The following is a 25701-nucleotide window of genomic DNA, read 5'->3' on the forward strand; positions in this document are numbered from 1 at the left end:
TACACAGAACCCACTCTTTTACACATCTTTAGAATCCTATTTAACAGAATTCAGTGTTAAGATTCATAATGGTACACAAGATATGTACATGCTGTAAAAATAAATGTGATTTCAAATTATTTAGCAATTCAGTTCAGTAAAGTATGTGTTTAAATTTTCAGTTCAAAAATATCAACCAGTACAGCCCTTTTTTCTTCAGTCTCAGGTTCTCTTAAATCCAAAGCTGTTCAATATGGAAAAATGTTACAATGATTTACCATCCTAACCTACCTTATGTTATAAAATTAAATACAAAGGAAATGAATAACTTTACTTAGTTATGAATAAAAATGAGTAATACTGTTTTCAAATTCACTCACAATACTGAACTTCTGCAGGGCAAAGATATTGCTTTTGTGCTTTTTTGTTTGTGGTGCTGGTGTGGGCTTTTTTTGTTTGTTTATAGTTCAGAATCTAAATCACAACATAATTCTCCAGTTAAAAAAAATGTTCTACAGGCATATAAATAATTTTCACAAGCATCAGTGCTAGCCAACTGAAGTACAGTATCTCAGTTTCAGCCTCATCCCTGAATCTGCTCATAAATTCTCAGTTAGAAAGGACAGAGGGGCAATTGAGATTTAATCTGTCCACCTGTGTAACTCATTTCATTATTTCTTCAAGTCTGTAAGACCAGGGACTGTTTGTTTTTGGTTGTTTTTTTCTTTTTAATTCCTGGCACAGGAAGCATTGTTTGTATGGCTCAGCAGTTCTATTATCACAAAGAAATGTATGAAATATAAATGAAATATATGAAATATATGAAAATATAAAACAGCCAACCATAATCTCTAAAAACAAAGTTGTACACTCCAACTTTGTTACTGAGAGAGCGTGAATTAAGCTAGAAATCTTAAAAGAATTTTTAGGTTACCATTAACATTTTGGAGAAAGATCATGCAATTAAAAGTAGTTATGCAAGTTGTACTCACCCTATTCCTTGAGCTATATGTTCTAGTTGCCGACATATGCAAGTTCTTACTTCATACTCTGCATCCTGGCACAATGATTTTACCAATGGAAGAATCTCTCTTTTAATACTAAAAGTACAAACAATTTTGATTATATAGAACAAAAATATATAGAATCCACTTCATAATATTCAAATTTTATCTACATATGACTTCTAACACCTATTTTGTTTTTTTACTAGTACATCACAGGAGGCAAATTATTTTTTGAAAACTTGATATTATAACGTAGTACATCAGACACAAATATATACTCTAAAAGAAAAAGGATGATTTACAGTCACTGTAATTTGCACGTACTTCAAATACTATAGTCTTTACACTGTGACAATAGTAGGCAGACTTAGATGTGCTGTCCTCATTTAATAACTATCTTCGGTGCAATTTTTGAAAACATTTTAAGAATACCACAAATTATTTAAATGGCAGTCAAAATCCTAAAAAAAATCCAGAAAATATAGAATAAAGAGAATGCCAATAAAAGGTTGCTTATTGAGACAGAAATCATACTGGAAAATAGGACAGCTCTACTGGTCTGGACATCAATTAATCTTTTCCATGTATACCAAAGATATTCCAAATCAGCATTTACAAAGTGCTGAGGGTCCATGGATTGGACACACATCTGGTGAAAAAATTTTTACTATCATAAGACTGAATAAACCCTCCAAAAATGTGCTGTAATAACTGCTTAGGGCTGACAGGGTGTTCAGATTTACTTTCCCTATTTTGTACTGCTGTTCAAACCCACAGGCACTGAATCTAGGAACTGGACGCTATTAGGCAAAAATAGTGGCTCCTAATGCATCTCCACATGCATAGATTGAAATATATATATACACATATATCAACACATGAAATTTGGGTAGACGAGAAGTAAGGAAGATGAGTTTGGAGGTGCTTTCTCCCCATTATAATAAACTCTAAGGTGATTGTCCTCATAAGTTGCAGAGACATCCACTGTGTCACTTTCTAGCAAGAAGAACCAAAAACAAGACTGACATGAAAATGGTACCCATGTCAATCTGTGGAAGAATATGCAAGCTGAAGTTCCAAGGTGATTTATATCAACAAGAGTGAATATGCTAGTTATGCAGTGAACATTTTATTAACATTTATTACTAGCTTGAGAAATAAATCAGTAAGAAAAACACATTTGATTTTTGCAATAAAGTTTACTCTTCTCATAGTAACTTTTGTCCACAAACAAAGAAATACTGATACACATTATGGAATGAAAATGTATTTGCAATCTACTCACATATGAACTTCAAATTTGTTAGCTAATTTTCCCATGATTTTACAACTAACTAAGCGTGACTGAAGAGTTTGAGAAATCTGTGCCTTGGAAACAAGTGGATTCAGGATCTACAGAAAGGAGAAAAGAAGAAATGTCACAGGTAAATAACATTGTCCTTCCCTAAAAATAATAATATTAAAAACATCTAAAAAAAACCATATATTCCAGAGGACATCTACCCTTTTCATGAAATTAATTACCACTAAAAATAATACTGCAATTTTAAATTAATAGTCTACTGAAAACGTGCTTTTAATATTCAGTTCTAGTTTTAATATATTAAACTGATAACTTGGCCCAAATAGCAGTTCACAATTCATATCACAGCCACAATTTTACATGTTTACTTGTGTTTTTATTTTTAGGCTAAGTTGTATATGAATATTTTGGATAGCAGCAGGTGATTTTCACAACAGCTGTTAAATATGTTCTTCTAACAACAACAAAAAAAAAAAGATAGAGAAAGGAAAAGTAACACTGAGATTCTCTTTCATGAGATTTCCTCAGGAAACATCATTTATAACATGAAGATGTGAAGCAAGCATTCCCTTTGGTTATGTATAAATGGGGAAAGGCTTCATTCCCACGAAGATTCAGAAAATCTCTGTTTAATCGGAGCTGTGCTGTCATCTGTTGGATCACTTCTATAGTGCCACTAACAAACACAGATCTGTAGAACTCTGCATTTAGATATTGTGTACTATTTTTGGCCCAGAAATAATCATGGAAATCCAGGTGCCAGACCAGAGTATTACAGAGAGGATTCTCCTGCAGTCTACTGGAGTTCCTTACTCAACCTCTTTTGCATGGCTCCATGAAAGGATAATATATATACGGGGAGCAAAGTCTAGCAAAATTGTTAAAACATTTTTTTCCTCTCTTACTAGCTGAAATTTTGAGGTGAGAGAATCTTCCAAACATAATGGCAAAAAGTTCACCCAGACCAGAAATCATACAAAAGGTATGCTTCAAACTATAATACTCAATAAAAAAATATTTCATAAGATATATTGAAAACAGTTTATTACTCATCTGATCTTTGTCTATGAAAGCAAACACACATTAGAAACTCCAACTCCATTTTGAAGCTGGTTGTAACTTCTTTTTACCTTTTAGAAGCTTAATTTTTCAACAGTTTTAGATTCTAATTACCCACTAATTTTAATGAGTATTTTTAAACTACAGAAATGATCAAATATTTACAATGCTATATAGTTCTAAATACAGTAAAATTATCACTGTCTCAAAGCTTTTAAACTTAACAATAAAGTATAAATTCTTAAAATAAAACTAAATAAACTAGTTGAGTAAAGAGGAAACATAATGATCTATTTTCTTCCTCTTCTGAAAGATACACAAATGAAAAATCAAGTGCTTGTAGGGCTTTAGGTTTTCAGTACATCAAGAACAACTGAAGGAGAAAATGAATTGCATCTCTATCATTCTGTCCCATTCAGTAGAAATCCAGAATTTTTGTCCACTATACATAATGGGATACGTTCCCGTAAACCAAAACAGGATATATGAAAACATGTTACTAAGAATACTAAGTGTAAGGGAAGTGTTACAAACATATAAACTTCATCCTCTGAAGAATACAAAAACTATTTAAGGTGACCCTCCTGTACTGCTTTACCACTTTCCCCTCTTACATGTTCCATAAGCATAACTGTTTTCACAGGCCCTGAACTGCCACAAATCTTAGTGATGTGAATGAGAAGGCAGGGAACTACAATCTTTTATTTGTTGTTAGCATAAATGAGGAGAACCTTTTTCACTGAGAGGGTGGTGAGGTGCCGGCACAGGCAGCCCAGGCTGTGGGTGCCCCGTCCCTGGAGGTGTTCAAGACCACATTGGCTGGGGACTTGGGCAACCTGATTGAGCACCTGATTTACTATCCCCTCTTCTGCAGCAGAGGGATTGGAACTAGATGATCCTTAAGGTCTCTTCCAACCCAAGCCATTATATGATTCTATGATATTATTACCTCATGTCTGATAGTCTCTTTGGGTAAAGCTTCTATTACAGCAAGAAGAGTTTCTAGCCATGCATTGCTGACACCTGTCAGAAAGAAATGAGTCACACTTTATGCTGTACATATAATGAGCATAAGAAAACACCCATCAGCTTTATAAAATTACTTATTGAAGAGATGAATAAAAAAAAATAAGCTATTAAATTTTAAAGCCATTAAATTAATATTCAAAACTTCAAACATTCATTAAAACTATGCTACATCAAAATAAGCATGAACAGCAGGGTGAGGGAGGTGACGGTTCCCTTCTGCTCCACTCATGAAACCTCACCTGTAATGCTGTGCTCAGCTTTGGGGTCCCCAGCCCAAGAAGTACATGGACCTGTTGAAGCAGGTCCAAAAGAGGCCAGGAGGATGCTCAGAGGACTGGAGTCCCCCTCCTGTATGGAGACCAGCTGAAAGAGTTGTGGTTGTACAGCATGGAGAATAGAAGGTTCTGGGGAGACCTCAGTGTGACTTTCTAGCACCTAAAGAGGCCAACAGAAAAGCTGCAGACGGACTCTGTGTGAGGCCAGGTCAAGGAGTAACAGTTTTAAAATTAAACTGGGTAGATTTAGATATAAGTGAAGGTGATGAGGTACTGGAGCAGGTTTCTCAGAGAAGTTGTGGATGCCCCAATCCTAGAGGTGCTCAAGTCCAGATCAAGTGGGGCTTTGGGCCACCTGGTTTAGTGGGAGGTGTCACTGTCCATGGCAGGGGGCTGGAACCAGGTGATATTCAAGGATCCTTCCTACTCAAGCCATTCCTTGATTCTATGATTAAGAAGCAAGATAGGTAGGAAGCAAATTCTGTCTGTATTCCTTTGCCTTTTTAATTCTTTGAAAGGAAAATAATTACTTTGTTTTGAAAAGAAAATTTTCCTCATTCAGAAGCATAATCTTTTCTTATAAATCTTTCTAGTTTTATAAGAGGCCTTTTTTCTTTTGAATCCCAAAAACATTGTCAAAGAAGCCAAGAAAAATGTAATTATCACGGAAGAAACGTCAACCCTTCTCTCTCAATTTTCACAGCCACAGAACTGTGTTACTTATTAGAAGTTTGGACCCTGTAACAACTTTTAGATTTAATCCTTCCAATAAAGTAAGTGTTTTTGATCATTTCAATCAGTATGAACAATTACTTTTAAATATCAGTGCATGCATAGTCAGCATGCATAAATATTTCATTTCATGCAAGTTGAGATATAAAGTCATCTACTCCTTTAAGCAGTATTGCACTGTCACTAAGGAAACAAAACACACAAAAGTAATCTGTCATCATACAGCGTAGCTGTACAGCCCTGACCTGCATCCCTGTGCTCCACGTTCTGGAGAATGATGTGTAGGAAGGAGTGGGAGTATGTATGAATGGACACCGATTCATCTTGCAGAACAGTTAAAAATGAAACAGCAGCTGTTAATTGCATTTCCACTCCTGCAACATGCAGCACCTCCTGTATAATCAGAAATTACATCAATTTAGAACATGAGGCAGAATTGCACTGAAAAAACATTCAAACTCAAAAACATTCAGTTTTAAGAATGAGTATGCGAGAACCTGAGTAAACTACAGAATTGTCTAAAAATGATTTTCCCTTAACAATGATTACTTGGAGACATTATATCTGAAATTATAACAAGAACCTTTTTAAGAAAAATAAAGTTAATTTAAACATATTTTCTGACTTTCAATTCCATCAGTATATAAGATAGTGGATTTTTCTATGTCACAAAGTGAGATGTAAGAACAGGCCAGACAATTGCACTTCTGCTATTCGTGCATATGAATTTTAAGAGATATTTAATTCATCCAGTGAGCAATACTAAAATAACAGAACGTAATTCAAATTTCATTCCTTGCCAGACAACATGGAACACAAATGACCATGTTGTATAAATATATAATCATAAAAATAATTATAAAAACAGAGCAGGATTTGCCACAATAACACAGGTAAGCACAGGTAGATTGGCATCTATTAGCACTTAACATACAAGAAATGCAATTATTGGGTTGTCTCTAAAAGCACCCACTCAAAAGTCAAACACATAACATGAAAATGAAATATTAAATTTGCAGAATGAAACAGAAAGCAAGTTTAAACTTAACATTTGTTTGCAAAGAATTTGTAGGATTCAATCTAGGTCATAGTATTCACTGCAAGTATGAACATACCAGTTAGTTTTGTGAGAACTCTGTTTATTTACTTTGCTAACTGTATCCTTCTGACACACAAGAAAATTAAGTGCATTGCTCTACTACTAAAACATTAGAACCATTTTAGAAGTTATTCCAATCTCTGTAGCAACTTAAAAGTCTGCATTTCCTACTCAGTACTCTATTTGTGTTTTGTGCACCACAAAATCTCTGTCCCTGCTCCTCTACCATGGCTACATCCACAGCCAAAAATAATGCAGCTATGGATTCTGTAAACCAATGTTGCAGGGCATACTGTTCTACGATTTTTGTTTACAATTGTTCAAAAACACCTCCAAAATAATCAGAAGAGTTACATATGTGTTGTGGATGGTAAGAAGTCACTGCAGATCAGACTATAATCAACCAGACTATACAGACACTATTTGTATTTTAAAGCTAGTAGGAACACTTAGATTTAGACTGACCATTCATATTTCAGAAGCCATTATATTTCATTTACATCTGCTCTGAGCCATTAACTTAAGTCACATTTCATTTATCAGCTAGAAAAGCATTCAGTTTTAATTTAAGACACCACTTGATGAAAAACACACTGTTTTTCTCAGTTAATTAAAGATTGATCATAGTTATTATTAACAGTGTCTCTTTCATTTACAATTTTTCTGTCTTCAATTCCTAAATCTCATTTAATTGAAAGCACTCTGTGAAGAAACGTTCCTTATGCAGGAAGACACTTTTTAAAAGTAATTAAATACCTCTCGATCTGAACATACTAAGAAATGCATACTCAGATATTTGCCAGGCCTCATGCCCTGATCATACTAATGCCCATATTTTGTTTGGATATTTTTTTTACATAAGAATGAAGGGAAAAAAACTAGGAGCTGAAAGCTTTTTTCATAATATACATTTTATTAAAGAAAGAAGCAAAGACTACCCCATGCCTCTACATCATTATTTCCTGAATCAAAGCAGAATTTTCTTTTTCAACAGCTTATTTAACTCTTAAATTTATAATAATAATTTTCCTATATATAAATGCATATGAACAACAGTTTATTAATACTTAAGAAACATAGCCTGAAAACGCCCTTGATGGAAACATATCATCTGTGTAATATCTGACATGGTAAAAACAGTAACATAAATTTTATTCTGTTTATTGTTACTAAATCTGTCTGCAAAATTATGAACAGTGCTTCAGAAAGTTTCTACAAGCTATCCTTGTGATTTTCCACCTATTTTCCCCATACAGAGCACATGCATTCTCCCAAATAGCTTCACACCAACACAATGGTCCTTTATCCGACAACGTATATAAATGTGAAACATGCTTAAATCAAAGTGGTCAGTTGTATGAGTCCAGGCCAGAGACTGTTCAAAATCAAAATGTTAATGGCATGAGTAGAAAACTGACAACACTCTCACTAAAAAAAATCAGCAATTTGCTGTTATCAAAATAAACTTTCAGATATTTTGATAACCAAAATAAAACAGAGCCTTAGAATCTCTGAAAATCACTCTAAAAGACATGCTAACACATTCAAAGTCTTAACATTGCCTTGTACAGCTTCACATAGCAAATAGGAATTAATAATTGCTTCTGTATTGCAGTCTCATTTGAATGAAGCTGCTCCTAAAACCACTTCTTAAATGCACTTTTTCATTTCTACCAGGTTACACCAGGGACAGAGAAGAAACAGATCATTCTTGTTCTTAAAATATTTCTTATACAAATGAATATGTGTACAGAATTATTTTTTAATATTACATGGATAGCAGGATGTTGGAATGGAATGAGGTAGAGAGTATCAAATTGAACCAGTATGACCGGCTGATCCTCAAAAAGAGCTCTCAAAAAGCTGTCAAAAAATTGGGACATCCTTAGAGTACATAAACAGTATTACTTCTACTTTCTTTTCCTGTTCTAACATTTTTTAAAACATACACTACTATCTGCAATATTAAATAAGTTCAGTCAATTAACAGGGAAGATCTGATATATATAGCACTCCAAGCAAGTTCGCAATAAAAGTATTTAGGAATCTTTTTCTTTATTTTCCTCTTTAAAGCACTTGTATTGGTAGAAGAAGATACATTCAAATCTCATTATACACAAACTTACTCGGATTTTTGGTAAAACCCGACGGAGTGTTTCTGCAGGATTCTGGCGCATCAGGACTGGAAGATTTGCCACCACACTTGTTCCTTGGACATCCTGGCCAGAACTTACAAAAATACATACGTACATTACTTTCTAAGATCACTACATGCTCACAGCTTCTATTTAAAAAGAGAAAACAGCCCCCTGCACCCCTGCCTCAAAACATCAAAACAAGCATTACTTTTTTTAGATAAGTAGTTGAAAACAGCATTAAAAGCACTCAGCCATAAAAGCTGTATCATTTCTAATATGGAATGTAATAATTTTTAGCATAGCTTTGGAAAAAGCAGATTAAAAGTTTAAAGATTTTTTTTTCAAATCAGATGATCAAAGCAGTGATTTTATGGAAGCTTTTCTGTTATACAAATGTGGATGATAAAGCTTAGGAAGAAGACACTTCTAACATAGTAGAAACCTACACCTTCTTGCATTTTTGAGGGAAGTCAGCTGTACGTTATCAAACTTGATTAGGAACGCATGCAAAAGCTTGACCGGGTCTTTTACATTTTTCCTTAACCAATGTCTCTGGATGGTATACCACAGTTTAAAAAGGAACAAAAATATGGGAAAAAAAAGCAACAACAACAAAAACAAACAAACAAACAAAAAAAAAACCACAAGGCAGAAGGGAAGGAAGTTGTAGGTATAAGCACCAATGAAGAAAAAGCATGAGCTGAGAACAAAAACTACTCAAGCTAATAAATTTCCAAAATGGAATCCAAAAGAGACAGGATCAATTATAATTGGATATCAAAATTAACAATACAACTAAATATCAGTACATCTTTTCTCCTGTTTCTTGGGATAAAATCTGTTTTTCTAAACATATTAAAATCTGTTCCAACAGCTAAAAAGCTCTATTTTATATAAGCACATTTATGCTCAACTATATACATGAGCATTTCTCTTAGAGTAACATTATAATTAAGCATACGTACAATTTTACGTATATTTGTAATAAGAAACTCAAAGTAAAACTACTTCTAAATATATCCACACACCCCTCCCCATCCCATAGTCATTGCAAGATGTCTTACTTGAACATATGAGCTCAATACTAAGACTAAGAACAGCAATTTGTCACAATAAAGTAGATTTACACAACCATCTTCCAGTTTTGGTCTGCTACTTAAGTACATTAGGCAATTCATAGTTAAGATGCAAAGCCTTTCTGCAGAGCTTAGAGATAAAAAGAGTTTTACATATTCCACTAATGCTAAAACATCCTGAACCTGATATATTTTAAAAAACTGAGGGGAAATTACAGTTATTTATAGGTACATTCAAGAAGGCTGGTTTAAATCTACTTTCTTAAGTGCATACAAATGTGCTTTTAAAAAACAAGAATGTATAACAAGCAAGAAGCAAATCAAAAGCTCTGGTTAAAATCAATCCAGACTAGCATATCCCAACAGAAGTAGTTTATTATCATTCAGTCTCTGTAAGCTGAAAAGTAACACATACAACAGTTCACTTCTGTGCCAGGTTACCATCCTGCAGACAAGAGTAAATACTGATCTCATCAACTACAAACCAACACTGTGTGTAAGGTAACCTTTGAAAACCTCTGCCCCAACAAAAACTGTCCTTTCCAGGTAGAGAGAACCTTGCTATTGTCTTTAGGTCTCTCTCTCTTTTTTCTTTTTTTCTTTTCTTTGACAGTTTGTAAGTTAAAAACATGATGAAATTACATTAACTTCAGACTTTGCACATATACTCCCAAGGCAATTTTCCTGTAAAGTCCATGACCACGTATGTTACCACACAATATTTAGAACTGTATTTTTTTTTTTTATCAGCAGCAGTCAAAAACTTTCTGTCTGATAAATACATCTATTTCACATTTCCATACATAATTCATCCCTCTTAGTTTATCAGAGATATTTTGATCTGAAAAAAGGTTAACAAAGTCAAGATCAACAGATCTCCAAGTTCCACACTGCTGATTTATCGTGTGTTATTAAAACCAGCTCATTCACAACCAATCTCTCTTCTTCCTTCACTTTCTATTTTCTTCACAGCAGTAGCTGTCAATGTAAAATATTTTCTGCAACTGAGGATCATGTGAAGTCCCTCATTCTTCTCAACTTTCATAAAGTTATAGTAGTACAGTATTTAAGAGGCATACTTAAATTCACAATAGTAGAATGCAGTCACAAAACTGCTAACAAAGTTCAATCGCCTGAAAATAGCACTACCTTCAGATACATAATTTCAAGGTCGAGATTTCACAGAAAAAAAAAGATTTCACATAAAAACAACTAAAACTTCCTGTATTTCTGGATATAGGTACTTTTCCTCCTATCTACCTTGTTTGTTGTTGTTTTTAAACACAGTACCTATTCTAACTGAAAAGAAGTTATCAGCAGTTTTGTATTTTTTTAATCTTCTTTTAAGACTACTACTGATGTAAAATTAAGCTAAGGGGATTTTCTTGAAAAAGTCTGAGAAGCCAATTTTATGGCTAGTTACCATATATAGCACTAAAAATTTGCAAGAATTGTCTGTAAACACAGGATAGATTATGATGGATAAAAGTAGAGATTTTCAAACTGACTTCAATATCAGCATCCCTACAATCTTATTAGGAAACGTGCAAGTTCTCTCCATAAACACATGTTTCTCAGTATCATCTAAACTTGGTGACAGAACAGCATCATGTCCACTACTGAGAAGGGATTAGAATAATAATCTATTCACAGCTTGCATTATTGTTGCATTATTCAAAATCACATTATTGTATATTTTAACAAAATGAATATTAAAGCCTTTCATCTCTATGGCAGACTTCTCTGCATATAACATTCTAATTCCAACAAAGATTTAAAGTGAAACTGGGAAATCTAGGGTCCTCAAAGTGGAAAAGGTCCACAGGGAAGAGGAGGCCTACATCTTCTTTCAGTACAGCCTACAATCTCAGCAAGGAAAAGATGCATACCTTTATATTACCCACTAGCAATGCAAAAGGTCAAGGTAACCTGAAGAAGCTATATTTTTTGAATATTTCATTCAGTCTGTATCAAGGTAGAAATGATCCTAGCCACTAAAAAAATACACCCAGTTTCACCAGTCAGAAATACAAAGAAAAGGGCAGTGTTTCCCTTTAAACCAGAAATGCTGAGCCTTGGCCTGCTGCCAATTAACAATGTGAAGCAGGAGGCATTTCAACACCTACACAGCCTGTAATTTTCCAACTGGGGAAGATTTTTCTTGTATTCCTTCCAAAAAAGCTGCACCATAGATTCCTTCTCCTTTAAATGTTAAAGCCTTTAGAATTACGATGAATTATTGCTAAACATTCAGATTAAGACTTTTTTGTACTAATAAATACTAAATAGTTATTGTATTCAGTCAAATACTACTGTGAGGGTTCTATTCCTTTATTAACAGTGCTAATTATAGAACACTAACAGAATCCTATACTTAGAAGCAATTTAGCTCCATCCTTTTTGTGCAAGCAAAAACCTTACAGATAATAACATTTAAATACAAAACTTCAGAAGCCAACTTCTGAGCTCATCCGACAGGAGATCCCAGTGACTCTACAATGCTAGGAATCTCATCCTGGGATGAAAGCTCTCATGTTTGAACACTGCCATCCCAATTCTCACCATCCCTGCAACCCCAGCTGACCACTGCAAGCCAGCAGTACAAGAGCTACTCCAGCTAGAAGGTGCGTCAAAAACCTGGTACGTCTCAAGGGCAAAAGTAGCATTGGGCCACCTCCCTTCAGCTCCTGCACTCACTCGTTTGTCTCCATCTACCTGCACACAATGATGCTTACACTACATGAGACCACCTTGCAATTGGAGCAAAATCCTTTTATAAATCCAATTTCAAATATACAAAAGATAAAAAAAGATGATTGAAAGTAGCCAGCATGATTTTGAGAAGGGAAACTCATGCCTGAACTAGCAGTGGAGTCTATCCTTATATATGTTTGAACACTGAGGTCATGACAATACCTTGAATACACTGCTCCAGTTCATCCTGCCTTGAGCTCCCCAAGAGCTCTCCTCCAACTATAGAGGAAGGGCCTATGATTCTATTAATTCTCTGACTACAGTTGGGATACTTGTATCCATCCAGAAAAGTAAATTTTCAGACTAGCACTCAGCCAGCAATAAGATTTCTTATCTTTCAAATAAGTGCTTAAAATAAAAGCTTCAAAAGTACAATCTGAGCTCAATTTTAAAAACTTATTCTCCAAAATAAGAAAAAAAATTAGAGTTTGTGGATACTCAATTAGAAATACTTACATCTGGAGAGCTAATGAAAGACTACAGCTCCTTCTGCAGCATGGACAAAAATTAGTCACTGAATGTTCCCCAGGAGAATGTTACCACAAGGAAGTTTGAAAAAGAGGAGAAAGATTTGCATCTTACTCCTCTGCTGCCTCTAGCCTGAAAAAACACACTGACAGGAACAGAACACAACATTGTAGAGAGGACTGAAGTACAGTGCTTGAACAGATTTTGTTTAGTACTATTGCTCTGTAGTTCAGCAAAAATGATTTGGCTAAACAGTCAGCATTGAATTAAGCACTGAAATCTGTGCTTTGCATAATATAGCTTTAAAAACTATAATTCTGTGCATAACTGCATGGGAAGACTGTGCTAACTCATTCTGACATCATTTTCAGTACAAAATTCCAAAATGCTTTATTGGTCTAAATCTGCATTTGTTGGGGAAAAAAACAAAACAACAACAAAAAAAAAAACCAACAAAAAAACACAACTCTACCTATTTTGATGAGTGAAGCTTTTGAATAATATGAAAACAGTTTTCAAAACCTTATTCTTAGTTTTCATAACATGTAAATAATTTAGGTGGCTGAAAATACAAATTCAGTGCCTTAGAATTCACTCACAGAATTCAGGTAGCTAGTAATTTTGTTTTTTTAACTGAACCTGATATGGATCACTACTACAAAATTTCCTCTTTGTCTCATATAGTAAAATTTAGAAACCAACCAGAAAAAAAATAAACTCACAAGGAACATTATCAGTCATTGAGATACAATGCCCAGAGTATGCAGAGTACTTGGAGTCATTCAAAGCTCCTGAGCAATCTAATCTAACAATAAATTAGAGTCAGTTGGGAAGCTGGCACAGCTTTGAGCAAGCCATTTGAACAGATGACTAATAGAGGTCCCTATCTCTATTCTGTGATTGATTCATAGATAACCCCCTCCTCATATAAAAGCTTAGTATCTGACATGATTATTCCCTTTACAAAATCCTTCTACAGCAATTGTACTTCCAGGATTTCTGTTCTCCAGCACAGTGGTTGCCAAGGCAAACTAGAAATCCTGAAAAACAGTTGTCAGTAATATAAAAGGTGCTTGGTCTATAAGACTTTCTTGGAGAATCTTCTTTACATTTATTCCAAGGATTTTTATATAGATTTTCTTACGCAAAAGAGGAGACACGGACTTAAAACTGATTTAATTGCTTTTTAAGGACTACTCTTGCTAAGCAAAACTAACACTTCCACAAGTTTTGTTTTTTTTTATTTCAAAATTTTACCTTTGATAGGTTAATTTAAGATTTTGCTCTGTTTTAAAGAAAAAAAGAAAAAATCCTAGGAACTACAAAAAATGTCCTGAAATTACAAATATTCACAAGTGATTTTATTTCAAGATGAAACCTCCTTGCATAAAATATAATCTTATATTTTCTTGAAATATGCAATCTTTTCTTAACATTGCTGTAAGGCATATCTGAAATGCAGTAATTTCCCTCTTATTTCATGCTATCTAAGCTTACATTTCAAGCATACTTCTGTAAGCATAAATTATATGAGTGTCTAAACATCTATTTGACGTATTTAAGTGTATAATAAGCAGACCCAGTTCCAAGGAAGGATTTGTCATTTTATTAAAATAACTCCCTTTAATAGCCTCAGTTGAACAAAGGTATAGAAGAATGAGCTGTAGAAATATTAACAGCTCTGAGATTACATATGCATTGCAAGGGAAGTTTTATAGACAACATAAGTACTGTACAAAAACTGTTTATCATCCTCTACCATGTTGTAAGTGGCAAATAAAACTATCTTTTCAAATCAAAATGAAACTTTTATCTGACCACTAGAAATATGAAGATATTTACCAGCTACATCCCAAACATCTTTAAGAATATCATAGATTGGGCTGCATTGGGAGGGTCCTTAAAGATCATCTAGTTCCAAACCATCTGCTGTGGGCTGGCTGCCTACCCACCACATTAAGCTTCCCAAAACCCTATCCAGCCTAGCCTTGAACACCTCCAGGGATGGGGCATCCACAGCTTCTCTGGGCAGCCTGTGACACTCTCTCACCACCCCTTGAGTAAAGAATCTCTTCCTAACATCTAACCCAAATCTCCCCTCTTTTAGTGTAAAGCCATTTCCCCTTGTCCTATCACTATCTACCCACATAAAAAGTCGGTCTCCCTTCTGTTAATAAGCTCACTTTAAGTACTAGAAAGCCACAATGAGGTCTCCCTGGAGACTTCTCCAAAGTGAACAAGCCCAACTCCCTCAACCTTTCTTCATTGGAGACATTTTCCAGTCCTTGAATCATCATCATGGCCATCCCCTGGATCCTCTCCAACAACTCCTCATTCTCCTTGCACTCGGGGCCTCAGGCCTGGACACAATTTTCCAGATGGGGCCTCACAAGGGCAGAGCAGAGGGGGAAGATTACCTCCCTCCCCCTGCTGGCCACCTTTCTTATGGTACAGACCAGGACACAGCTGGTTTTCAAGGGTACAAGCCCATACAGGTGAATCCTTTCCAAAAGTAGTATAAGAATAAAAAAAAAAAAATCACAAAAAAGCGTTTTTTTCTATACATAGAAAGGTGCGGTAACATTTGTGTACACCAGCCTTCACATTCATGGAAACTAGAGTAATATGTAAGATTCTTGAATAAAGATATAAACCAGTCTGAACTCTAATACCAACACTGGGAAGTGTCCAAACAGGATCAAGAGGCTTTACCATCTTATGGCCAAATCAAATAGAGAATAATATCGGGCTTCTATAAATTTGATAAAAGTAAGATGAACCTGAAAATGTAACACCTGACTAATGCTCACTATAAATGAAATCAGAATTCCTAATAATATACCAGTATGACCATCTCATTACAATTGGCATTGTAACCCTTTTCTATTAAAAAACACAATTAAAGAAAAAAAAATCACATGTTCCAAAATCAGTTTCTCAGTCTTTTACTTTGTAACTATTGACCCAGAAAAATTTTAGAGAAAATGTAAATAAAATCTACACGTATGAAAAAAAAAAAAGACTAAATTAATCTGACCCCAGTGCATTATCTGGATATGTATTCCTCTAGTCTTATTCGTTGCACCACCCACAGAGATAGTCATATATTTATGGCATGAAAGAAATAAGTGCCTCAAATGACCCATCAAGTACTGAAGTCTACTTAGAGTCTTCTTCAACTTATGAGTCACTTTATTGTGGGACATCATACACATCAGATTCAAAAGCTCCCACTGTTATCACTATCTGTGTCTGTTTATCACATATACTTATCCTTCCTGTACATAGCACATTTCTTATTTTATCATTTCTACATTGTTTTTTTCATAGCAGCACTAATCTGACACTTGTGGAAGTAGATGAGAATCTTGTCATAAATATTTAAATGTGCAAACACTGCAGTGTCTGATCTAACAGATGATATCGCTTTCCTTCATCGCATTCCTCACCGTAAGTCTCTTTGAACTTTATTTAAAACCTAACTAAACTGTACTAATTCCATCAGCATACCAATGGGAAAAGCATATCATAGATTAGGAAAGTAAATGTCACTGGTCTGTTTATCTGCATTGCTTCTTTAAAAAGCAGAATAAGATTAACCCAGAATATTAAACTAAGTTGATCCATCAGACACTTTAACTTAGACAAATTGTACATGAAACATACTTTGTATGCAAGTTAACTGTCTGCTTCTGAAATGACACAGTAAACTGAACCAAAAGGAAATGAAATAGACAGGAAGATACATTTTTAAAATGTTGAATACAGAAAAAGTTAGTGAAAGAAAAGCCACAAGAAAATATGAAAACAGGGTACAGTCAGACTGAATTCAAGGGTTTGAAGCTATTACAGCATTTTCACACATAAGCAAGACAGATATGTTTAGAGAAATAGTATAGGTAGAGGTACATATAATAAGCAGAATTTCTGTTAAAAAAAAATATGGGAGTAAAATTGTGAGCACTGAAAAAAAAAGCATCTGAAATTTTAGAAACTCTTTTTAAGCTTTAGCTATAGAGGCAGTTCTTTTTCTCACAGCCAAGGAAATTTGACTGAACTCAGAATGACATCAAACAGATAACACTAAATATTTACCAAATTATTGATATCATATTCAAAGGGCTAGTGACCCTATTGAAAAAAAATAAAAATCATTAGAAAACAAAACTCAGAACAAACTCAACCCTCAACCATGAGCCATAAACTAGCTTGTGGACTGCTGGTAAGCTTTACTTTTTCTGCTTCTATTTATTATTTAATTACTTTCAAATATTATTGGACATCTATTTCAGACTGAAGCAGCTATGTAGATAAGCAATAAAAAGTCAAACAGCTAACTGCAGGACTGTTCCCTCACCCCTCAGCAGCATTCACAGATCAAAGGCAACTTCCAAGAGGAACATCCAAATACTTAAAAAATCACTTCAAGCTGTTGCTGATTCACATTCAGTCAAACAAAGAAGTGGTCTGCTTGATTCATATTCTCTTAGGAAAGTAGAGCAAAATTCATCATAATTGAAAGGAAGAAAGAGTCACATCTCTTAGCAATATAAACAATTTCTTCCACTGATGGCATACAGCTTGGACTGGACAATCAAAGCAGATGACCCACTGAACATGATAAACAAACTGAAGCAATGACAGGTCATGCAAACTTCCACATCTTTTGCAGAATAATTTTCAACAGTAAATTAAAATGTATATAAAAAGATCGTTAATCTGTACTTACATTCTTGTTAAAAATCATTAAGAGCACAGCATCAGAATTGTCCCTACCTAACCAGGTTTTGGTAATTATAATCCCAGGGCAGTCTTAAAAATATTCTCTGCCTTCAAAATCACTAGAACAATTTCAAATAGACTCTTGTGAGACTGTTCCCCCCCCCCCCCCCCCCCCACACACACACACACATTTAGAATTATTTCTAACGGTACAATTATCCCAAAAAGTGTTTGACATTCTGCAATGGAATGAATAAATAAAGCATTTTCCAGAAATTCTACCCACATTTACTAAAATTAGTTCAGAATCATCTCCAAATAAAAGAATATATTTCCCTTTTCAATGCATCTCAGATATACTCAGCTGCAAAGATCCTCCACAGTGTATCAGTTTTAACCACCAGAATGTCTAGCGTATCTATTTACTATGCTAACACCAGTATCCTTCCACAGAAGTAAAAATAACACAGAAAAGGAAAATTACAGTAAAAGGCAACCATTGATAATACAATTTTTTCTCCTTTGATTGGATGATGACAAAGAAAAATTTCAATTGCAAAGGAAGGAACAACTGGGGGAGGGTGGCAGGGGGTGGAAATCAGTTTTCTGTATGTTGGACTCAAAAAGAGATCGACAGAAAAAATATATATACCTAGTATTAGAGTCCATCACTAAAATTAGACAAAGTGAGAAATAATTTTTAAAAAGGAATCCTCCTCCTCATTTAATCAGGAATATGAGGTACTGGAAAAATAACTAATTCAAGTCTTCAAAATTAGTAATAAAATAAATAAGATTCAAAGATCTTGGTATGCATTTTACTTATCATATTGCTCTATAACATTGCTTCCAAATAGGTGGGACAGTTCAAGTGATCAAAGTGAAAACATAGAATCACAGAACAGCGTGGGCTGGAAGGGACCTGAAAGCCCACTCGGTCCCAAACCTTAAAATGCACCTGCAATTGGCTTTACATAGTAATTAAAATAAGAGGAAACATACATACTCCAGGTTAAGAATTACACTAAATGAGCAAGTTAATTTGTAGTTATCGCTCTCCCAACAATTAAGTGGTTTGCACTTGATGCAGTTGTAAAAGGCAAGAGTAAAAATAAATCCTGACCTGAAGAATGTAGTCTAAATAATGTCTAGCTCCCAAAATGGCAGCAAAATAGGTACTCTCATCTTGAACTTTGAAATGAAATTACATAAAGGAGATTAACTGTAACAGAAGCATTTTGGTGCAAACAGCAATGAGGCAATGACTCATATTTTGCTATTTAATATGGACATAAATCCTCCCCCTCAAAAAGCTCAGTTACAATTTCAGCAGTGAAAACTGAATCTTTTCTCCGTTTAAAGACAGTGTTTTGTTGACTTTTTTTTTTTTAATCTTCAGGCCTGCAAAACAACATAAGTAATATTACCATACAGACACGCATATTAAAGCAAAATCTCTTCACATTTGTGTTCTGTGTATACATTGTCAGATACAATACAGATAATTCCTAGAGCAAAAACATGGTTAGTTTTTTTTAGAAGTATTTATTTACTGTCCTTAACCTAACTTCCCAATGTCATTTAAAAATATTGATGTCTTAAATTTGACCTGTTTTATATCCACTTGATGTACAAGGAAACTGAATCACAGACATCACACTGCACTTTCAGAAGAGTATATTCTACTTTGGAAAGTCAGCCCGCAAGCTGGTCAGCTGTACTTCTCAAGCAGTATAAGCAAACAGTACAGTACCCCATTCTGGGGACTTGACCCCTTGCAAGCAAAATGTAGTGGTATTACTGCGTGCAACAAAACTCCTACTTTGCAGCTCTGTCAGAGTTATCTATACTCTGACCCACGTTGAATCCAACTTCCTGCTCCTATCCAACTGCTGAAGAGAACAGTTACACAGCAGCTTTGAAGAATTGCCATTTAATCTCAGCATAAATGGATGGCTCCAGTGTTGTCTTCATTGTTCAATAAGAGGGTATTTTCTTGGGGTAGGAGAGAAGGAAGGGCAGAACAGATACCTACCAAAATTAATTCACATTAATTCAAGATGCAAACAAAAACCTCCAAGGCTTTCTGTTCATACTCTTCTCATGCCCCTGGACTGTCACAGAAAAACCTGTATTGATCCATTTACAAAGCCAGAAGAACTATCTTCAACTGGATGATTATTGAAAAAAAGGATAAGAACAAGCAAGATGAAGAAACAACTTTTTCCACATTAGAAGCAAGTAAGACTATGCTCTTAGAGGTTGAAATCTTTCATTACATGTTATTACTACTCACTGGTGCTGAGAACACTTACATAAATAAGCTTAAAGAATATATGATTTTTTATAAAACATCTGATGTGCCACAAATACCTTCCTAGCTACTCTAAGTAAATGAAGTCTGTAAGAGCAATACCCTTAGTTTTTGCATTCAGCCTGGATACACACACACACACAAAACTATCACGTTGCAGTTCTGTTCCTATCAGTTAATTTATCCCTGCTGACACAAAGTATGAATATAAGTCTCTTATGCTATAGGAAAGAAGTGGAAGATTATAAACAAAACAGAAGTTACAGAGAAAAATATTGGGACTAAAAAACACAGTGTAACATGACTTTTGTAAACAAAAAAAATGTGTAATTTGGAAGATATACAATGACTAAGAAATACTGCCTGTCCATAAGATGTGTTACTAAAGCGGCAAGTATCTAAAAATCCTTTAGTAGAGGCATGGATGGGTAACATTTTCAACTGCAGTTAACAGGTTCAAGAAAGCACAGCAATTCCACTCAGTCCTGCTGAGAATTGACACTACTGACAAGGAATGACTCAGCTCATCTGCACATTAGAGTCGTACACATTCACAGAACCTACAGCAGCGCGACAGCATGGAACAAAGAAAGCTGCTCTTGAAACAACCAGTATTAAGATACTGGGGAACATAACCATTAAACCCTGCAAAAAGTAACATACAGAGACATTGATTTGAAAGTAAATGAAACTAAAAGTGTAGAATTTAAATACATGTATCATCAAGAGTCCATTCAAACAATAAGATGAATATGAAGTATCTGGTACCTTTTCCTGCTCATATAGATGAATCAGCCAGAAGTAATAAGGCTTGCATCAGATAGATGCTTGTAAGAGATCTAGCAGAAGTTTCCAAGCAGTTCTTTGTTTCTTTTCTCATTCTATTTTATTATGACTCAAAGTGGAAAGCCTTTCTTCCATAGACAGTAGCATCCATCCGGTAGCTGCAGGGAGCACACATTCAATGGGAAATAGTATTTTTCCAAGGAGTGTCTCCATGAACCAGCAAGATTAGGGAGTGAGGAACAACTTCAGAAACTGCAGTGAATGCGACACCCATGTAAAATTAGTTTTAACAGATTTCAGAACGGAGTTTGGAGAGCTCTTATTTCCAAAGACTGTGAAGGATACTGTTGCTGTTCAGTCTGGCAAGACCTGTACACAAGCTGATCTTGGAAGATATTTATACAAGGTGAAGAAAAACCACACAAAAGAATGCCTGTGATGTTAACTTTCAGAGCACGAATATCACAATCATGTTCCTATGAAACAACTCTTGCTATTTCTGAATTGCCAGCCTATCTTTAAAAAACTTTCCTTGAGTCCATAACTCAGGCTTTGGCTAGAAACTCCACTTACAGCACCGGTTTTTAAACACAGAGCCAGTTTTTAAACAGTTTCAGAATCTGAACCAACCTTCATATTGAGGCACAGAGTCCTGTAATTGTATATAATTTAGACAGCTGGTTCTTCAGCCACTACGTCCTATTCCAGACTTTCTCAATACTGTAGAAATTGCTTCCAATTTTCTCTTCAGTTTCTATTCAAGACCTAAAGAAAAGTGTTCTTACACAAAAAGCTGCCCCTGAGAGACAAAATAACACATTCCTTCCCAAAGTATTAGAAATTCTAAATGATGACAGATTTCCTTGAATTCCTTGGTAGTGAAAACTATCTACATTCTCATCATGCTTATCCTTGTGTAAAAATCTCTGTTTAAATGGTGAAATAATCCTGGTTTATCTTGAGAAAGACAAAGCTTCAGGCTCTGAGGCTTGATAACCTTACCACACTATTGACTTTTCAACAAGCAGCTGATAGAACAAAGACAAAACTCTAAAAATAGCTAAATAAAATAGTTATACAAGTATACCCCAGATAGTAGGATTAATTTTAAATCTTGATGGAACAATTTCTTTTGCATTCCAAATTATTTCTGTCACAGTGTATCAGCTGAGGCACAGACTCAAGCGTGCAGTCCTAGTTCCTGAAGCCCTTAAATTACAACCAGAACTACACCCCAGTTAGGCAAGCTCCCCTTTACAGAAGAGTTTCAAAGTACTCACACAAAAGACAAGCATTTGCATAGTCTCAGCCCCAAACACTAGCAGCACATACTACTATTCTGATACTCTCAAAACTGCAACATACTAGTCTTAGGAGAAGAGCAGCTGGACCACTGTTACATGATGCTTCCGTCTGCCAGCAGAAACTGAAGCTGAGTCAGAGCTCAGGACAATGGAAGCATCATGCCATCACATGTGGAGGGCTCCCAATGCCTGAAGTAAAGTAGTCCTCAAAACAACAGAAGTTGGCAATAAAATCTCCTAGATATTAGTTTCAGTCACTGTCATATTACAGTCATTATATTATGGGGCACCATATTGAGAAAGTGTTCTCAGGGTTACCATAAATGGACAGCTTGACCTACTCTTCGAGGAGCCTACACTTCATGTATTCTAACACAGAACACTGTATTTTACGCATCTGCATCCTGTCATTTCCAGTGGATGCGTCATTAGGTTCTGAAAAACTTGAGCAGTGTTATTATCCGTTGCCAAATCAGGCAAAGGATACAAAAATAAATTGGTAATACTGAGCAAGCATGAGGATAAAAGTGCTGTTATGAACAATTGGAGCTTTCTAAGAAAGGTAATACAAAGGAGAATTGTTACAGTTGCACATTAATTATGTGCCATTTCAAAATGAATTGTGCAGCTGTTTCAAAGTTATTTATTAAGTGATCATGATTATCTAAACAAAAAGAAAAACAAACTCAGTCTCCTGCTGGGCAACATGTCACCCTTGCATGGAGCTACTGTGTAGAAACAAAGAAGTACTGTAAAGACCGTATTGGATATTTCTAGGTAGATCTCTTCGAGGAGAGAATGGTAAGGTTTTCTGAGGTCAATAGAACATTCTTTTAATGTTAAAAAAACACCTCAGTTCTTTCAGCTGTGTTTATTATGTTTACAGCTACCAAGTTTCTCTTTATTATGTTGTACCCAAAGATGCTCTGAAGCAAGCAAACTGAATTAGCACCTCCAAAGGAGAACGTGTCAATGTATAAGGAAGGTCTACCACAGACCAACATATTGCAGCTCTCCTGTACACTTCTGGAAGTCCATTTAATATCAAAGACTTTATTAAATACTCTGCAGCTGATACACTATAGTCTCTGATAATTTCAATTTGTACTGAACTCCTATGACTCTTGAGCGTAAATGTGAGATTAGCACAGCCCAATTTAAATGTGTTCTGCTATTGATGGGAAAGTGATCTGGCAGCTGCAACTTCCTCTCCACTCATGCTCCCCCTCCTACTAGCTTGAATAATTTGTGCAGTTGCACTTTTTGTTTTTTGGGAGTACCTGAAAGATTTGTTAACATGACTGTCAGTTCTGTAATCAGACTGAGAATGCATGGCTGCAATCCCACTAGTGCTAGCACGTGCAAAGCATTGCAACACACAGTCACACAAGGAAGGGAAAGAACTGCTCTGTCTGATACAGCAAGAGCTTCATTCAGCACGACAGTGAAGCTATACCAGAAAAGCTCAGCTTCATGCACACCATGAGCCAACCAAGTCTAATGACGCTCAAAGCCATTTCACCCATTGTAGAGCCCTGCTCCCATGCTGCTACCCATTTTTCTCATCCTGGCACAGGTCTTTTCTCAGGTGATCCATTTTCAAACCATTGTTTTTACCATTATTCTCAAGTTAGATGGGGGCCCAAGGAGGCTGGTGGCAAAAAGCCCATGGCAGGGCAGCTGGAACTCGATGATCTTTAAGGTCCCTTCCAACCTAAGCCATTCAATGTTTGTGTGATTATTTTCACAGTTTGGCTCAGACCAATTCCCCACCATGCCTCTGAGGCAGAGTACAAAGTGCAGAACAGTGAAACTGGCACTGCCATCTTCCTGAGAGAACCAAGAAAACTGAAATGGATATTTTTCTCTCTTCATTGCGTTCTGTGCTTCTTCAGAGCACTTTATTAACCTATGCTGTATATATTTACAGCTGGGTCCCCAGCTGTCATTTCAAATCAGCAGATATGATCAACAGAAGTATTTTTACAAGTCTAAATTTTATTAAAAGTATGTGACTTTGTATTGTTTCAGAAAAATACAGGTGTATTTTTCACTCTGAGGAAGCAAAAATATCTATTTCATCATGTGTATTCATAACAGAGTCAAGGTCATGCAATCAATTTATCCATCCAATTAAGTGAGCTCAACTTTTACATAATATAATTTGTAATTAAAAATAGACATTATTATCTTGGGCATAATTTAACAAAGACTGAAGTAGAATATTCTTATGATAGCATCTGTAGCTAGCTTGAAGGTATAGCTGGAACTATTATTTTCCAACACATTTGATGATATCACATTCGATAGCTGGGTCCTTTAGCATCCTGCCTAGGCACCAGGACCATAAATACACAAGATGCATAATCTGTTTATTTTAGATAATGTTTATAATCTGCTATATTAGACAACATTTAATTAAAAAATGTGAGTTGCTTGCATCTACGGAGAAAAAATTCTGAGAATATCATAAAGACAAAAAAAAATAATAATCCTTGAAGTACTAGCTGGTGCTTTAGACGCTCACATTTAACAACATAAACTAGAAGGGACCTTTAGAATTTGAGAATACTCTTGCTAATTGAAGATGGCTATAATAAGACACAGTAATTATATTTGTAGATACATGCTAAGTTTATAACCAATCAATTATTTCCAGTCTAGATCCATTCTGTCTTCAAAATCCACACTAAATGTTTTGGAGGGGGGTTGTATTTCTTTCTAAACTGACAGAATCACTCCAACAAACAAAGTACAGCACATTCCCAAAGGAGTGAGCAATTCAATCTTCCACCTTGATAACTCACTATTACTCTGGTATTTTGAGTATGACAGAAATGTCAAGGCCTGGAAGTTTTAACAATAAGCAGGCACAAACTAACCAAAAGTAGCTGAAAATGAGACAATGCATACAACAATGTAAAACCCCCTAGGGTTTTACCTATCAGAAACCTATACCACCTTTCAGAAAAGTCTTCAGAAAACAATCCACTGTACAGAATGCGTTCTAGTAAATATCCCCGTATCCAAACCAGATTCACATCAAAGAATACATATTTAACTAGAGGCTTTATGCCATAAATGGGTTAGTTCCAGTAAGACAACAAAGAGTTGAGTACTTCCATTAAACATCAGCAATCATAGAAACAAAGGCTACGGGGAAAAGTTGCTGTAGGAACAAAAACTGCTGCCCCCCAGTCTGTTTCTGGTCGCTCTCCTAGCAGAGATCATGATGCCCTAAGGAGTCAGCATAGTTCAAGCAATCAGTCATTTCAATATGAAGTCTGGCAACTTGTCTTAATCTGCTAGTGGCCTTCTATGATAAGCCATCATATTGACACTGACACAGATGAGATAAACATTGCTATTCTGCACTCCTGGTTCTTCTTGGCCAGCAATATTTGAACATTCAGAATACAACTTCTAGGTAATTCCACTTAGACACACCAGAACACACAAGGCACTCAGGTTAAAGCTAGATGCTAAGATGCATCTCCTTCTATGGGGTACCTAAATCCTTTAGATTTTAACAAAAATTCTTAAATTTTCTCGATGACCTGGTCTAAAGGAGCCCAGTTTCTCCACCAGAAAATTAAGGTTAATTGAGATTACAAGTGACAGTCTGATTTTCCAGCACATTCCTATTAAGTTAGGAC

At 35.3% G+C, this 25701-nt stretch overlaps 2 protein-coding genes across 6 annotated transcripts in view; one reads left to right on the forward strand and one right to left on the reverse strand.

Moving 5' to 3' along the window:
• The window catches only part of DDX24 (DEAD-box helicase 24), a 191850-nt gene that overhangs the window by 138490 nt on the left and 27659 nt on the right, over window positions 1-25701 (forward strand). The window lies entirely within an intron of this gene.
• Window positions 1-25701, reverse strand: part of PPP4R4 (protein phosphatase 4 regulatory subunit 4) — a 58331-nt gene that overhangs the window by 28546 nt on the left and 4084 nt on the right. For all 5 annotated transcript variants that reach the window (XM_065750753.1, XM_065750775.1, XM_065750733.1 and 2 more), the window contains exons 3-7: window positions 8610-8712; window positions 5630-5777; window positions 4298-4371; window positions 2272-2378; window positions 972-1079 (exon numbers count right to left, since the gene is read on the reverse strand). In XM_065750753.1, the coding sequence (XP_065606825.1) occupies window positions 972-1079; window positions 2272-2378; window positions 4298-4371; window positions 5630-5777; window positions 8610-8712 (540 nt within the window). The remainder of the gene's footprint in view (window positions 1-971; window positions 1080-2271; window positions 2379-4297; window positions 4372-5629; window positions 5778-8609; window positions 8713-25701) is intronic.

The sequence above is a fragment of the Cyrtonyx montezumae genome, unplaced genomic scaffold, assembly GCF_038088225.1.
Source record: "Cyrtonyx montezumae isolate F1298 unplaced genomic scaffold, pur_monq_1.0 scaffold_10, whole genome shotgun sequence".
In the NCBI taxonomy this organism is placed as follows: domain Eukaryota; kingdom Metazoa; phylum Chordata; class Aves; order Galliformes; family Odontophoridae; genus Cyrtonyx; species Cyrtonyx montezumae.